The 14,435-nt window shown below is 52.9% G+C and overlaps 1 protein-coding gene across 2 annotated transcripts; it reads right to left on the minus strand.

The window, feature by feature from the left end:
• Positions 1 to 282: 282 nt before the first annotated feature.
• Positions 283 to 2,948, minus strand: LOC119332254 (protein IQ-DOMAIN 14-like). Of its 2 annotated transcripts, none has more exons than XM_037605440.1 (4): positions 2,666 to 2,948; positions 2,322 to 2,591; positions 1,053 to 1,487; positions 283 to 949 (listed from the first exon to the last, which is right to left on the minus strand). In XM_037605440.1, the coding sequence occupies exons 1-4, from the start codon at positions 2,768 to 2,770 to the stop codon at positions 455 to 457; spliced, it is 1,305 nt and encodes a 434-aa protein (XP_037461337.1). In that variant the 5' UTR covers positions 2,771 to 2,948; the 3' UTR covers positions 283 to 454. The 2 variants fall into 2 exon arrangements, with proteins under 2 accessions (XP_037461337.1, XP_037461336.1); XM_037605439.1 differs by having other exon boundaries at positions 283 to 976.
• Between the last annotated feature and the right edge of the window lie 11,487 nt (positions 2,949 to 14,435).

A 14,435-nucleotide genomic window follows, 5' to 3' on the forward strand; every position in this document is an offset into this window, starting at 1 on the left:
GCACGGCTGACGCTGATGAGTTCCGCTTAGATTAGGTTTCACGTTGCATGTGATTGTATGGATTTGAGGTTTCTTAATTGAGGTATCCGGTTGTGGAGAGATTTTTTTTTAGGCGTGACCGGTCACTGGACGCGTCAACTGGCGTTTGAGAGTTCGAATTTGGTGTATCCGGATGTAGATGCTCTTATGAACACAAAATTGTTGAAAGAGGTGGGTGGTCAGCATTAGCAAAATCAACTGAAATGTAAGGAACGGTGACTCAAAGTTGGCAAGTACTGTACTCAAGTAATTATTTCCAAACTTACCATGAGGTATTACACGTACTACTATACAACAGTGTGATTCCAACCATTTGAGATCGATTAGCCATGGCCCGTGACTGAGCACCTTGCAATACGTTAGCATATACGAAAAGCATGGTCGAACCTATCAGTTGTTTGTGATCATGCCAAGGTCAAGCATAGGCCACCCTGCCGCGGCCGCCAAGTGTCGGGGGCGACCGGTCCCCGCTGCAGCTCGACTCCGGGCTGTACAGTTCCCTCTGCTGCGCCGCACGATCACCGTTGTTACTCGTGCTCCAGCCGGAGCTGGCCGTCGAGCCCCCGCAGAGCGCCACCGACCCGGACCGGCTCCGGGCGTGAGCTCTCGGGGCGGCTGGCGGCGCCATGCGGGCCTTGGCGCGCGCCGACTGCGTCGCCGCCATGTACCCCGGAACCACCCCGGCGCGCACCGGGTACAGGTCCGTCGGAGGGCTCTTCCTGCTCGGCTCCATCTCCACGGTCCTCTCCGAAACGCCTTCGGTGGCCGTGGCCGTTGCCGCCGTCACGTACGACGTTTCCGCCGCCGCTAAGTGCTGGTTGGCCTGCTCCGGCGGCGCACTGTTGGGCGCCATGCAGCGCTCCAGCCAGTGCCAGCCGGCCTCGCGCTTGTCCAGCTCGTCGCGCTCAAGCTGCATTTGTTCGTGATGGAATTTCATCTGTAAACTAAAACTAGTACTGTATTACAATTTGTTTAGCCGAAAGATGTACAGAGAGATGGCAGGGAAGACGGACCTTGTGCTGCTGGAAGTCATGCGCGTAGGCAGGTGGGAACGCCAGGGCGTCGTCATGCCGGCGCAAGGCTCCGGCCCGGGTGACGGCGTCCCACCCGTCCTGGAACGGGCTCAGGTTGCCGATGCTGCCGTGCCTGTTTCTTGGTCGCCGTACCTGCGCCGCCGTCTCCGCGTCCTCCTCGTCCTGGTGGTCATCGAAGAAAAGGCGGTCATGCCCGTAGGACTGCCGACGGGCACCTGGCGCGGGGACGACGGGGGCGGGACGGCCACGCGTGGCGACGTGGGAGGTGAGGCGGCGGGCGCGGACGCGGTCCTGCGCGCGGACGAGGGCCTGCATGCAGCGCATGGTGTGATGGACCTGGCGACGCACCTGGTGGCCGCGCACCAGCGCCTGCAGCCGCACCAGCCCGCGTAGAGCGCGCAGGGCTCTCCTCGCCTGAACACAAGCACAATGTTACACAAGCACAATATTTTTCTGTTTGATTTGTGAAGAATTCGTTACAGTTTCAACTTTCAATAGCATTCAACTACTAACCAAGTCAGTAAGTACTAGTACTTTCTACGGCCAGATCACAGCATCTAACCACTGCATGCAACTTATAAATTCGAAGAAATACATTCCTAAAATACAGAAATCAGATCTTCCTGTTTATTCATTCCAAATGGAGTAAGATATTAAGTACACAAAAGTGAATTTAACGAAAAATCTCTAGTACGCGGTGCAGATGCATCAGCATGTGGAGCATAAATGGCACCGCATGGAGGAGGTGAGTCGGTGTACGTGACGCCAACTACTTGACGGTGATCTAATCATAATTTCTCACACAAAGCCCACTTTCTAATGCCCTTAATCGCAAGCAATGCAGATACCTGCATGCCTTTTAGCTTAGTCACTGTGTACACAAGTGCCCTTAACCAGAGCAAAGCTTCGTTTTCACCCTAAAAAAAAAAGAAAAAAACTTCGTTTACTACTACTCCCGCCGTCCCGTAATACAAAAGCGTTTTTTACACTAATGTAATGTTAAAAACGCTTTTATATATTATGAGACGGAGGGAGTACTGGTAAGTCGCTATCGAGCCACGGTACCATAAGGTCAGCTATTGGGTACTGCTAGCTAGATGAACTTGCTTTTTTAATAAAAAAAATCATACAGTCTCCTAACCGGCCTCGTTTGAACTGTTTTCGAAAGAGAGAGTCCTGCCGCAGATACATTTTTTCGTCTGAGCAAATGCACATTTGGGATAACTTCGGACGAGAGATACTGCGTACCAAGTATCCCCGGTAGAATGCCTGGATGCGCACGGCGGCGCGGTCCTCCCTGCCGGCGGCCCTCTCGCGCAACGCCGCGAGCCTCGCCATCCTCGACGCCATTGCGCGGCGCGCCCTCCTGGCCTCCGCCTCCACCCCGCCGCCCTCCCGCGCCCACCCGGCGACGGAGCCGCCGCTGCCCTCATTGGTCAGCTCAGGCGACGTGTCGGTGGCTGGGAAGTGCTCGACGGACAGTATCTCCGCTGCCTCCTGCTCCTCGCCTCCCAGCCCCTGCCGATCCAACGACCAACCATCAGCGTGAGTGACAAGGATTAACGGTGTATGAGAAGCAGGATCGCACGGACCTTGTTGGCGTGGCGCGAGTCCGTGGCCAGGGAGGAGGAGGGGCTGGTCTTGAAGACCTTCCTGACGGTGGCCAGCCAGCCGGCGCCGCCGGGCTTCTTGCCCATGTAGTACGCGGCAATGCGTTGCGGGGGCGCTTTAATTTGATTCGGTGTAGCTCGATCGATGGTCGATCGATCGCGCGGTCAAGGGAGATGATGCATGGGATTTGCCGTACGAGGCGGGAGGTGGTGTGGGTGGTGAAGGGACAATAAGTGCAGGCGCGCCGCGCGCGAGAGTGCCGTGACCGTGAGGGCGCCTGTGGGGGCGGTCGGTACAGGAGCGGCTTTATCGCGCAGCGTCACGGGGCCCGCGCTGTACTTACGTACCCTACGTGCATGCAGCAGCGGCGCCGCGGTTTGTAATTGGACGGGAAGAGGCGGAAACTCCATGGTGCTCAATCACCAGGTGAGTTCAACACCGGCATCTTTGCTATGGAAGGCCGCAGAGGCATTCGTCACCACCTGTTACTCGGGAATTTTACAGAAGTATGCTTCTAGGTCCTGTGGCATTTCTTTTTCCCTCCCTACAATTTGTTATAATAACCGGGCTTGGTGTTAGCGTCCCTCCTACACCTGAGCAGAGGAAAGCCGGAGTGGCAGCCAGGGGTGGAGCCAGGATTCGGACATAGGGGGGGCGAAGGAGACATAATGATAGATTATTCTAGATAATATACATAGTCTGCCGAGTACAGTGATTTTTGGACATAAGCTAGAATGAAAATGAAGATAACATGTAGAGTACTAGAGTGTATAATAAGGCTAAAGAGTCATGATTTCTTTGTTATTGCAGAAAAATAGACAACAAAAAGGGATAATTAGTTATTAATTTTGCGCCTTTTGATAAATATACGATCTTTATCTTCTACTCCCTCTGTATCAAAATATAAGATGTTTTTTGACAGTATGACGGAGGGAGTATGTAAGTAAATTGTATGGCTTATAAAAATCAATGTAGTAACCAGTAAATGTATAAATGTTGTAACCAGTAATCAATCTAAAAAGTAGACTGTATACAGCTTTACCTTGATTAGATCAAGATGTGTAGACATAATTAACGAACAACAATGCCCAGATGCCGTGGCGCGGCGGCAGAGTGTTGCTTCGAGAGCGCCAACGATCCAGTCAGTGTGAAATCCATCACGGCATGTCGCAAGCATTCTTGAAGGGCCACTGAGATTGAAAAGAGATAGTTGTAGTAGACTACCTTTTAGGCTTCAGGTGGTGTATATGTCATACCTTCAGGTTTCAGACTGCAACGAACCAGCGATCGAATTCACGCGGCAGTTCCCTTTCTTGGTGGACTGGCGGCAGCGAGGCGGCGGCACTAGGGTACTAATAAGAGAAGATCTATTTTTTTGAGTAGATAGATGGGAACTAAAGAGAAGATAGAAATTAAATTATCAGTGTACCCTCGTCCAAACCAGATGGCCTAGGGCCTAGGGCCTCGTAGGTATATACACATGGCCAGATACCCCTTTGCTTTTCGTTGGGCCATGTAAGTCTGTTGGGCTTAATCCCTAATTACTCATAGTATTAGCCGATGTAAATCCATAGGGGGGGGGGGGCGAAGCGATGGGGGGTGTCTGACCCCTGCTGGCACCCCCTTGTCTCCGCCCCTGGTGGCAGCAGGCCGGCCCAGGAGGGAAAGGAGGCCGTGCCACAAGTTTACTGGACCTCAGTGGGTCTCTTACATGTTCGGCCCAAAGGAACCCGTCACGAGCTGATACAAGTAGGTGTAGCGAGTAGCTTAGGGTATCCCGGCCAGGATCAGGCAGCAGCGGCGTGTGTGTGTATCTCTGTAATCCTGATCCCCTCCTCATCTCCTTCCTCCAGTGTACTGCTACATGATTGAGATCATCATAATTAAGAAGAGAAGAACTAGTGTGTTCCTAACACGTGGTATCAGTCGCCATCCCACCCCTCTTCCGCACTGGAGACGCGCAAGCAGACCGCCGATCGTCAACGACTTCTCGCCACCATGGATCCGGCCCTCAAGTCCTACCTCGACAAGCTCACGGAGACCTTAACGAAAGCCAACAAGGACACCCAAGCTGACATCAAGGACCTCTCAACGCGGATCGACTCCCAATCCGCGCAGGTGGACGCGCTTACGGCATGGAAGCCAGACCTCGAGCCCCGTCTCTCCAAGCTCCAGGAGACGGTGGGCATGCTCCAGAGCGAGCGGCTGCCCACGCCGAACGCGACAGATGGTGGATCAAAGGGGGTGGATCTCTCTGATCCGCCGCTCCACGGCATGGTCCATGGGCCCGCTGGCCGCGGCAAGTCGCATCAACTACGGGGCAGGTCGTCGGCGGGAGGCATCCCGACGGCGGCCTCTCCGGCCAATGGTACGCTGAGCTTTCACAACCCTCCCCTGTTCCCCGTGGTAGACACCTCTATCACACCTGGTTCTGCTTCGTCCCTTGTTCATACCGGACTGGGTCCAAATTTCCCACCTATTGCGTTTCCCCAATTTTCGGGTGAAAATCCCAAAATCTGGAGAACCATGTGTGAACAGTATTTCTCTATGTTTCAAATTCCAGAGCCCTATTTTGTTCCCATGTCTACATTACACTTCACGGGTCCTTCGGCTATCTGGCTGCAATCGATCCAGGGGAAGCTGAGTTCCCTCGATTGGGAGGCTTTGTGTGCTCTGCTTTGCGCGCGATTTGGTCGCGATAAGCACCAGCTACTTATCCGTCAATTTTACGACATTCGCCAAACGAGCTCTGTCTCTGATTATATTGAGCAATTTGAGAATCTTATGCATCATCTCATCTCTTATTCTGATGCTGTGCACCCACTGTATTTCTTGACGAGGTTCATTGAGGGCCTAAGCATGGACATCCGTGCCGTGGTGATGGTGCAGCGGCCCAAGGACTTGGATACAACTTGTGCCCTCGCGATTCTACAAGAAGAAGTTGCGAAGGGATAGAGGGGGACCTGGTACAACAACCATGAAGGGGCGCCTCCTCTGGGTCATGCTCGCTCAACATGTCCTCTGCCGTTGTCCCCCCTCCACCGCGGGCACCGACTATCTCACCAACAGCGGATGATCGTCGCGGCACTGAGGCAGCCCGCGCGGCGAGCGATCAATCCAAAATCATAGCCCTGCGCAACTTTCGTAGAGCCAAAGGATTGTGTTTCAAGTGTGGAGAACGGTGGGGTCATGATCATGTCTGCCCACCAACAGTTAAACTCCATGTGATTGAGGAAATGCTCAGTCTGTTCAGCATAGATGCTCAGGAAGAGGGGGCAGCAGTTACTGAACCACAACAGGAACAACACGATGCAGCAGAGAAAGTGTGGCAGCTGTCTATCAACGCCGTATCGGGTACTGAGGCATCCAGTTGTTTGCAGTTACACGGCTGGCTCCAGGGCGAGAAGTGCTCATGCTGGTGGACTCCGGTAGCTCAACTTCATTCGTTTCGCAGCACTTGTTACCTCATTTGCAAGGGGTCCAGTCTATGCCCAAGTCTATCAAGGTTGTTGTAGCCAACGGATCAGAATTGTGGTGCACCCAGGAGGTGCTAGGCCGCTCTTGGTTTGCCCAGGGACACGTGTTCTCAACCAATTTCAGATTGCTTCCGTTGGGCTCTTATGATGTTATACTGGGTATGGATTGGCTGGAATACCACAGCCCAATACTCATCGATTGGCCAAAGCGGTGTATGCAAATTGCGCACAACGGATTCACGGTGTTACTGCAGGGGGTTACTTCCCAGGCACACAAGTGTGAGATTCTGAATGCGGTGCAGTTAGCAAGTATGGAAAAACAAGAAGCAGTCGCCTATGCGGTCCACCTGTGTTATGCCCAGGATTCAGAGAACATCACTGACATATCTTGCACCGAGCTGCCACCAGAAATAGCCAAGGTACTGCTGGAATATGAAGATGTATTCATGGAACCTATTGGACTGCCACTGAGGGAGTCCTGGATTAGGGGGTCCCCGGACAGCTGGACTATATCCTTTGGCCGGACTGTTGGACTATGAAGATACAAGATTGAAGACTTCGTCCCGTGTCCGGATAGGACTCTACTTGGCGTGGAAGGCAAGCTAGGCAGTACGGATATGGATATCTCCTCCTTTGTAACCGACCTTGTGTAACCCTAACCCTCTCCGGAGTCTATATAAACCGAAGGGTCTTAGTCCGTAGAATAACATACAATCATACCATAGACTAGCTTCTAGGGTTTAGCCTCTCCGATCTCGTGGTAGATCAACTCTTGTAATACTCATATTATCAAGAATAAATCAAGCAGGACATAGGGTTTTACCTCCATCAAGAGGGCCCGAACCTGGGTAAAACATCGTGTCCCCTGCCTCCTGTTACCATCCGCCTTAGACGCACAGTTCGGAACCCCCTACCCGAGGTCCGCCGGTTTTGACACCAACATTGTTGTTTTCATTGAGAGTTCCTCTGTGTCGTCGTCGTTAGGCTTGATGGCTCCTATGATTATCGATAACGATGCAGTCTAGGATGAGACTTTTCTCCCCGGACAGATCTTTGTGTTTGGCGGCTTCGCACCACGGGCCAACTCGCTTGGCCATCTGGAGCAGATCGAAAGTTACGCCCCTGGCCACCAGGTCAGGTTTGGAAGTTTAAACTACATAGCCGATATCTGCGGAGACTTGATCTTCGATGGATTCGAGCCTCTTCCTTGCGCGTCACGCAGTCATGATGAGTATGATTTAACTCTACCATCAAACAGTGTTCAGGAGATCGCACCAGTAGCCGCTCCGACCCTCAATTCGGAGCCAGTTGCGCCGTCCATGGACGGGTGGATGGACCCCGCCACAGAGGCCTTACCCTCAGCGGCGATCGAGCCAAACATCGACCTTACCCTGCACGAGAGCCGTGTCGTCAGACTACCGGATCCTTCTCCGGCCATGGACTCCGAACCGCCTGCGCCCGTTCCTAGCGAATCCGATTGGGCGCCGATCATGGAGTTTACCTCCGCGGATATTTTCCAGCACTCGCCGTTCGGCGACATACTGAACTCATTAAGGTCTCTCTCCTTGTCAGGAGGATCCTGGCCGAACTATGTCCGGCAGGATTGTGATGCGGATGACGAAGAAATTCGTTGCCCACCCACCACCCACTTAGTAGCCACTGTCGATGACTTAACCGACATGCTCGACTTCGACTCCGAAGACATCGACGGTATGGACGACGATGCGGGAGACGAAGAGGAACCACTGCCCACAGGGCACTGGACAGCCACCTCATCATACGATATATACATGGTGGACACACCCAAAGAATGCAATGGCGACGAGACAGCATAGGAGGACCCCTCCAAGAAGTAACCCAAGCGCCGACGTCAGCGGCGCCGCTCTAAGTCCTGCCAACGCAAAAGTGGTGATACCGGCACAGGAGATAATAACACTCCGGATAGTGCCGAAGATGGCAACAATCCCCTCCAGCACGATCTAGGATAGGAGGATGGAGAGGCCAGCCCTCCAGAGAGAGCGGCAGATGGAGAGGCGGAGGATGATAATTACATGCCCCCCTCCGAAGACGAGGCAAGCCTTGACGATGACGAATTCGTCGTGCCAGAGGATCCCATCGAACAAAAGCGCTTCAAGCCCCGGCTTATAGCCACGGCAAATAGCCTTAAGAAAAAGCAGCAGCAACTTCAAGCTGATCAAGATCTGCTAGCTAGCAGATGGACTGAAGTCCTCGCGGCCGAGGAATATAAACTCGAATGCCCCTCCAAGAGTTAACCAAAATGCAGGTTGCTACCCCGACTGGAGGAGGAAGCGTATGACGTGGCTGATCGGCCACCTCGTGGCCGCGATAGAGAGGCATTCCAGCCAAAAGCTCAGCCTGCACCCCGATGCCATTCAAATAAAAAGGCATGGGGAATACGCCAGACCTGCGAGATGTACTGGAGGACAAAGCAAAACATGCAAGATCGATCTACGGATCACGAGGGCGCGCCACTACGCGAGACAATAAACGTCACGCCGGATACAGTAGAAGTAAATCTGGTCGGGCCGAACACAGCGGGCAAGACTCATTGGAGTTGCGTCGCGATATAGCCCAGAACAGAGGTGTCGCACACCCCTTATGCTTCACAGATGAAGTAATGGATCATCAAATCCCAGAGGGTTTCAAACCCATAAACATAGAATCATACAACGGCACGACAGATCCTGCGGTATGGATCGAGGATTTCCTCCTGCACATCCACATGGCCCGCGGTGATGACCTACACGCAATCAAATACCTCCCACTCAAACTTAAAGGACCAGCTCGGCATTGGCTCAACAGCTTGCCAACAGAGTCCATTGGCTGTTGGGAAGATCTGGAAGCCGCATTCCTCGACAACTTTCAGGGCACTTATGTGCGACCACCAGACGCCGATGACCTGAGCCATATAATTTAGCAGCCAGAGGAATCGGCCAGGCAATTCTGGACACGGTTCCTAACAAAGAAAAATCAAATCGTCGACTGTCTGGATGCAGAGGCCCTAGCAGCTTTTAAACACAACATCTGCGACGAGTGGCTTGCCCGGCACCTTGGACAGGAAAAGCCGAAATCTATGGCAGCCCTCACGACACTCATGACCCGCTTTTGCGCGGGAGAAGACAGCTGGCTAGCTCGTAGCAATAACATGTCAAAGAGCCCTGGTAATTCAGATACCAAGGACAGCAATGGCAGGTCACGTCGCAACAAGCACAAGCGCCGCATTAACAACGACAATACCGAGGATACAACAGTCAATGCCGGATTCAGAGGCTCTAAGCCCGGTCAACGGAAAAAGCCATTCAAAAGAAGCACTCCGGGCCCGTCCAGTTTGGACCGTATACTCGATCGCTCGTGTCAGATACATGGCACCCCTGACAAGCCAGCCAACCACACCAACAGGGATTGTTGGGTGTTCAAGCAGGCCGGCAAGTGAAATGCTGAAAACAAAGACAAGGGGCTACATAGCGACGACGAGGAGGAGCCCCGACCGCCGAACACCGGAGGACAGAAGGGGTTTCCCCCACAAGTGCGGACGGTGAACATGATATACGCAACCCACATCCCCAAGAGGGAGCGGAAGCGTGCGTTAAGGGACGTATACGCGTTGGAGCCAGTCGCCCCAAAGTTCAACCCATGGTCCTCCTGCCCGATCACTTTCGATCGCAGGGACCACCCCACTAGTATCCGCCATGGCGGCCTTGCCGCATTGGTTCTAGACCCAATCGTTGACGGATTTCACCTCACTCGAGTCCTTATGGATGACGGTAGCAGCTTGAACCTGCTTTATCAGGACACAGTGTGCAAAATGGGCATAGATCCCTCAAGGATTAAGCCCACAAAAACGACCTTTAAGGGGGTAATACCAGGTGGAGAGGCCCATTGCACAGGCTCAGTCACACTGGAAGTGGTCTTCGGATCCCCGGATAACTTCCAAAGCGAAGAGTTAATCTTCGATATAGTCTCGTTCCGCAGTGGTTATCATGCACTGCTCGGGCGAACCGCATTTGCGAGATTCAATGCGGTACCGCATTATGCATACCTCAAGCTCAAGATGCCAGGACCTCAGGGGGTCATTACAGTTAACAGACACACAGAGCGCTCTCTCCGAATGGAGGAGCACACTGCGGCCCTCGCAGCGGAAGCGCAAAGCAGCCTCTTAAGGCAATCCACTAGTTCGGCGTTTAAGGACCCAAACACCTTCAAGCGCGCCCGGAGTAATCAGCAACAGGACCGCCTGGCACGTTCCGAGCTCGCATAGCAATGCGGCCCCCACCCCGGCCCAAGCCAAACGGCGAAATTCGTGCCACGCGTACATAATTACGCATTAAAAGTACCATGGGCACAGGCGGGGAGGGGGCATGACTACGACACGCCCCAAGACGCGGCTTAAACCGCACTAGGGGCTTCCCGTTTTGTTATTTTCTTTTCAGGACTTTAATCTCTGGAAACCCGGTCCGGCGGCATGATTGCCGAACATATGATGCAACAACCAAGAAGGCAAAAAGCTACGTCACACCACGGAACTCCCAGGTGGATTATGATAACGAGTGTAATACTTGCCTTAATACTATTCTTCAGCTCGCCCTTGGAGGGGACATAGTCCTACTTTTTGCTTATTGCACTGCATGTATCATTCTGCTTTAACGCACCTTTTTGAATAAACGATGCATAGCATTAAGACTATTATTGCATTCTTCTTTATATATATATATATATATATATATATATATATGTTAATTCATAACATCCAGCACCCGTAAACCCTGGTATGGCCAATACGCTAGGGGCTTAAGCATACCCCACAATACGGCGTGAGAAGTCTGGACACTTTCAACAGTGCGGCACCCCGAACTTATAGCATTATATGCATCAGCTCCGAATCATGTCTTGGGTCAATAGTTGGGTTTGCCCGGATCCCATGTTTTGGTACCTTACGTTCCGCTATATCGTCTAAGGTAGCACTGGGAGAACTACTACGATTGTGCCCCGGTTCTGCTGGGCTAAGCACCTCAATAGAGAAAGCTAAAACTGACTGTCATGATAAGGCGAGAGACTGGTCGCTGTTTGAGAGGTTTTCGAGTCCTTAAAGACTTATGCCGCTTAGAGCGAGGAGTCGGCCCTGTCCGGCTTAAGGCGTGTATCGCGCCCCGAGTTCGGCCTTCCGAACACTAGGGGCTTCGCCGAAATTTAAAATTATAGAATTCTATGGCTAAGTGAGAGTGATAACGCATTATAGTCCGATTGCCTTGTTCGTTGTGCTGAGCACCTCCCTCGAAGGACCCAAAAATGGGAACAAGAGTGCTCAGGTTTATCCCGAACACCCCAGCACTCGTGGCATGGGGGCAGAAGCCGACAACTAGCCATCTCTCAGATTTGATAAACAGCCGAACATAAGGTAATATTTTAAATTCAAACAAGCGTTGCATAGCGCATATGAACAAGTTTTCATAACTACAGGATTACACAAGCGAGTTTACTCGAATATTATATCTTTCGTACACTCGTCCGCTACGAGACGAGCACCCTTCAGGACACCCTCATAGTACATCTCGGGGTGGCGATGCTCCTTGCCCTCCGGTGGCCCTTCCTTAATCAGCTTCACGGCATCCAGCTTGGCCCATTGCACCTTCACACGGCGAAAGCCCGGCATGCACCTTCGATGCAGACGGACCACTTGATGACTTCCAGTCGTGGGCAGGCATCCACAAGCCGCCTCACCAGGCCGAAGTAGCTACTGGGAAGGGCGTTGCCAGGCCACATCCGGACTATAAAGCCCTTCATGGCCTGTTCGGCCGCCTTGTGCAGCTCGACCAATTGCTTCAGCTGGTCGCTCAGAGGCATCGGGTGTTCGGTCCCAGTATACTGAGACCAGAACAGCTTCTCCGTTGAGCTTCCCTCCTCGGCCTGGTAAAACTGTGTGGCATCCGACACACTGCGGGGCAAATCTGCGAATGCTCCTGGAGAGCTCCGGATTCGGGTAAGTAACAGGTAATTCACTTTCACATGCTTGCTTTGCATATAGAATGCCTTACCTGCCGCTATCTTCTTCATCACATCAATCTCCTGGAGGGCCTGTTGGGCTTCGGCCTTGGCACTCTTTGCGCTCTCGAGGGCCGCGGCAAACTCAGACTCTCGCGTCTTCAAGTCAAGCTCCAACGCCTTGTGCTTCATCACGAGAGCGTGGAGCTCTTGCTGCACCTCGCCCACCCGTGCCTCATGCCTTTCCCGCTCGGTGCGCTCCTTGGCCGCTTTGTTTTCGGCCTCGGATAGCGCTTGCTTTAGGGTCGCCACCTCGGTCGTGGCCCCTGGCAAATTTATGATGATCCTGTCTTTTTGCAATCGCATACTTTTTATACATATCCATAGACTAGGTACTACTTACCTTTGTTCTCCTCGAGCTGCCTCTTGGCAAGGCTGAGCTCGTCCTTGGACCCTTTAAGGTCCTGCTTCAGTGCGGTGACCTCCGCAATCAGTGCGGCAGATGCCAGCAGTGAAGCCTGCATACGCATATTGACATACTTATATTAGACTCCTGCGATATTGTTTGATCCTCTGTTCGGCTTTTCTTTGTGAACACCGAACAGAGCATCAGGGGCTACTGTCTATGCGGTAATATTTTTCCCCATATTTCAAAAACTTACCTCAAAGCCTGTTAGAAGGCTGGCACAGGCTTCAGTCAGTCCGCTCTTGGCAGATTGAACCTTCTGGACCACCGCACTCATAATAGTGTGGTGCTCTTCGTCGATGGAAGCGCTGCGAAGCGCTCCCAGCAGATTGTCCGGTGCCTCTGGATGGATAGAGGTCACCAGCACAGGCGTCTTGCCCCTTTTGGAAGGAAGCCGCCTGCCTGAGTCCGGAACCACTGGGGGTTCCGGCGCGGTGTTTGGCTGAGGGCCGAACTCAGAGCCCTCGGGAGCCTTGCTCCCTCTGCTCCCGGAGTCCGGAAGGTCGCCTTGAGGCGCCTCCGGGACTGTCTCCCCTCGACCCGGTGCCTCCTGAGACAATACCTCGGCATTGTCCGTAGGGCAAGGGGAGGTGGCGGTCGGAAGTAGATCGCTATCCATATCCGACGAGCCCAGGGAGCCGTCCGACGGTATGTCGATACGGGCTCGTGGCGGTCTGCATAGTCATAATTCGGCATTAGGAGAGGCAGTGCGACAAAGGTATGCTATGAGTTACTCTGGCATCCGAATACTTACGACTTCGCCAGGGGCTTGGCCCTGAGCAGCCACTCGTCTTCGCCTTTGGTGGCGGCGGTGGAGGAAGACTACCCTCTCGTGAGGTTCAGGGGTAGGAACGATCTGCCCCGTAGCGGGCAGCCGATGCGTGATATTCGCGACCAAGTATCCGGCTCCGCGCAGCTTCTTGATGTGTCCCTCCATAACGGAGGAAGCCATCCATTTGCCTCCTGCTCCGGACATGATTGGAGAAGGTTGAGGGGAAGGATGTGGGTTTGGGCGTTGGAGCTCGAGTGCGCAAGAGTGGATGAGCAAGGAGGAAGAAGGCGTGGGTAGAAAAAGGTTAAACCTTGTCCCTTTATAAGGGCAGCCGAAACTGTGCGCCCCCACTAGCCTGGTAAAACTCGCTTATCCCCCAAGCGCCGTAATCGATGGCACGGTTGGGTTACCCACGACCGTATTGATGAGAATCCCGTAATTAGGGGAACACGATCTCTGCTTTGACAAGACGTGTCAAGAAACCGCCTCGCGTTATGTGTGGAGCTGGTTGAAGAAAGGCGGTTCGAATAATCACCGAGCCATGGCCTGATGTCATGTTGCCAAAGCGTGTCAACAGATTAAGATTTGTGGAAATATTATTCTCTCTACGGTGGTATATGGAATTTATTTTGCAGGGTCGGACACTATCCTGGTATTCAAACTGTTCTGTGATGTGTTCAGAGGAGGAACCCGCCTTGCAAGGGCCGAAGACAACACTGCGCGCCGGACTCATCGTCATTGAAGCCTAGTTCAGGGGCTACTGAGGGAGTCCTGGATTAGGGGGTCTCCAGAGAGCCGGACTATATCCTTTGGCCGGACTGTTGGACTATGAAGATACAAGATTGAAGACTTCGTCCCGCGTCCGGATAGGACACTACTTGGCATGGAAGGCAAGCTAGGCAGTACGGATATGGATATCTCCTCCTTTGTAACCGACCTTGTGTAACCCTAACCCTCTCCGGTGTCTATATAAACCGGAGGGTTTTAGTCCGTAGAATAACATACAATCATACCATAGGCTAGCTTCTAGGGTTTAG

This window comes from Triticum dicoccoides, chromosome 7A (assembly GCF_002162155.2).
Source record: "Triticum dicoccoides isolate Atlit2015 ecotype Zavitan chromosome 7A, WEW_v2.0, whole genome shotgun sequence".
Taxonomy (NCBI): domain Eukaryota; kingdom Viridiplantae; phylum Streptophyta; class Magnoliopsida; order Poales; family Poaceae; genus Triticum; species Triticum dicoccoides.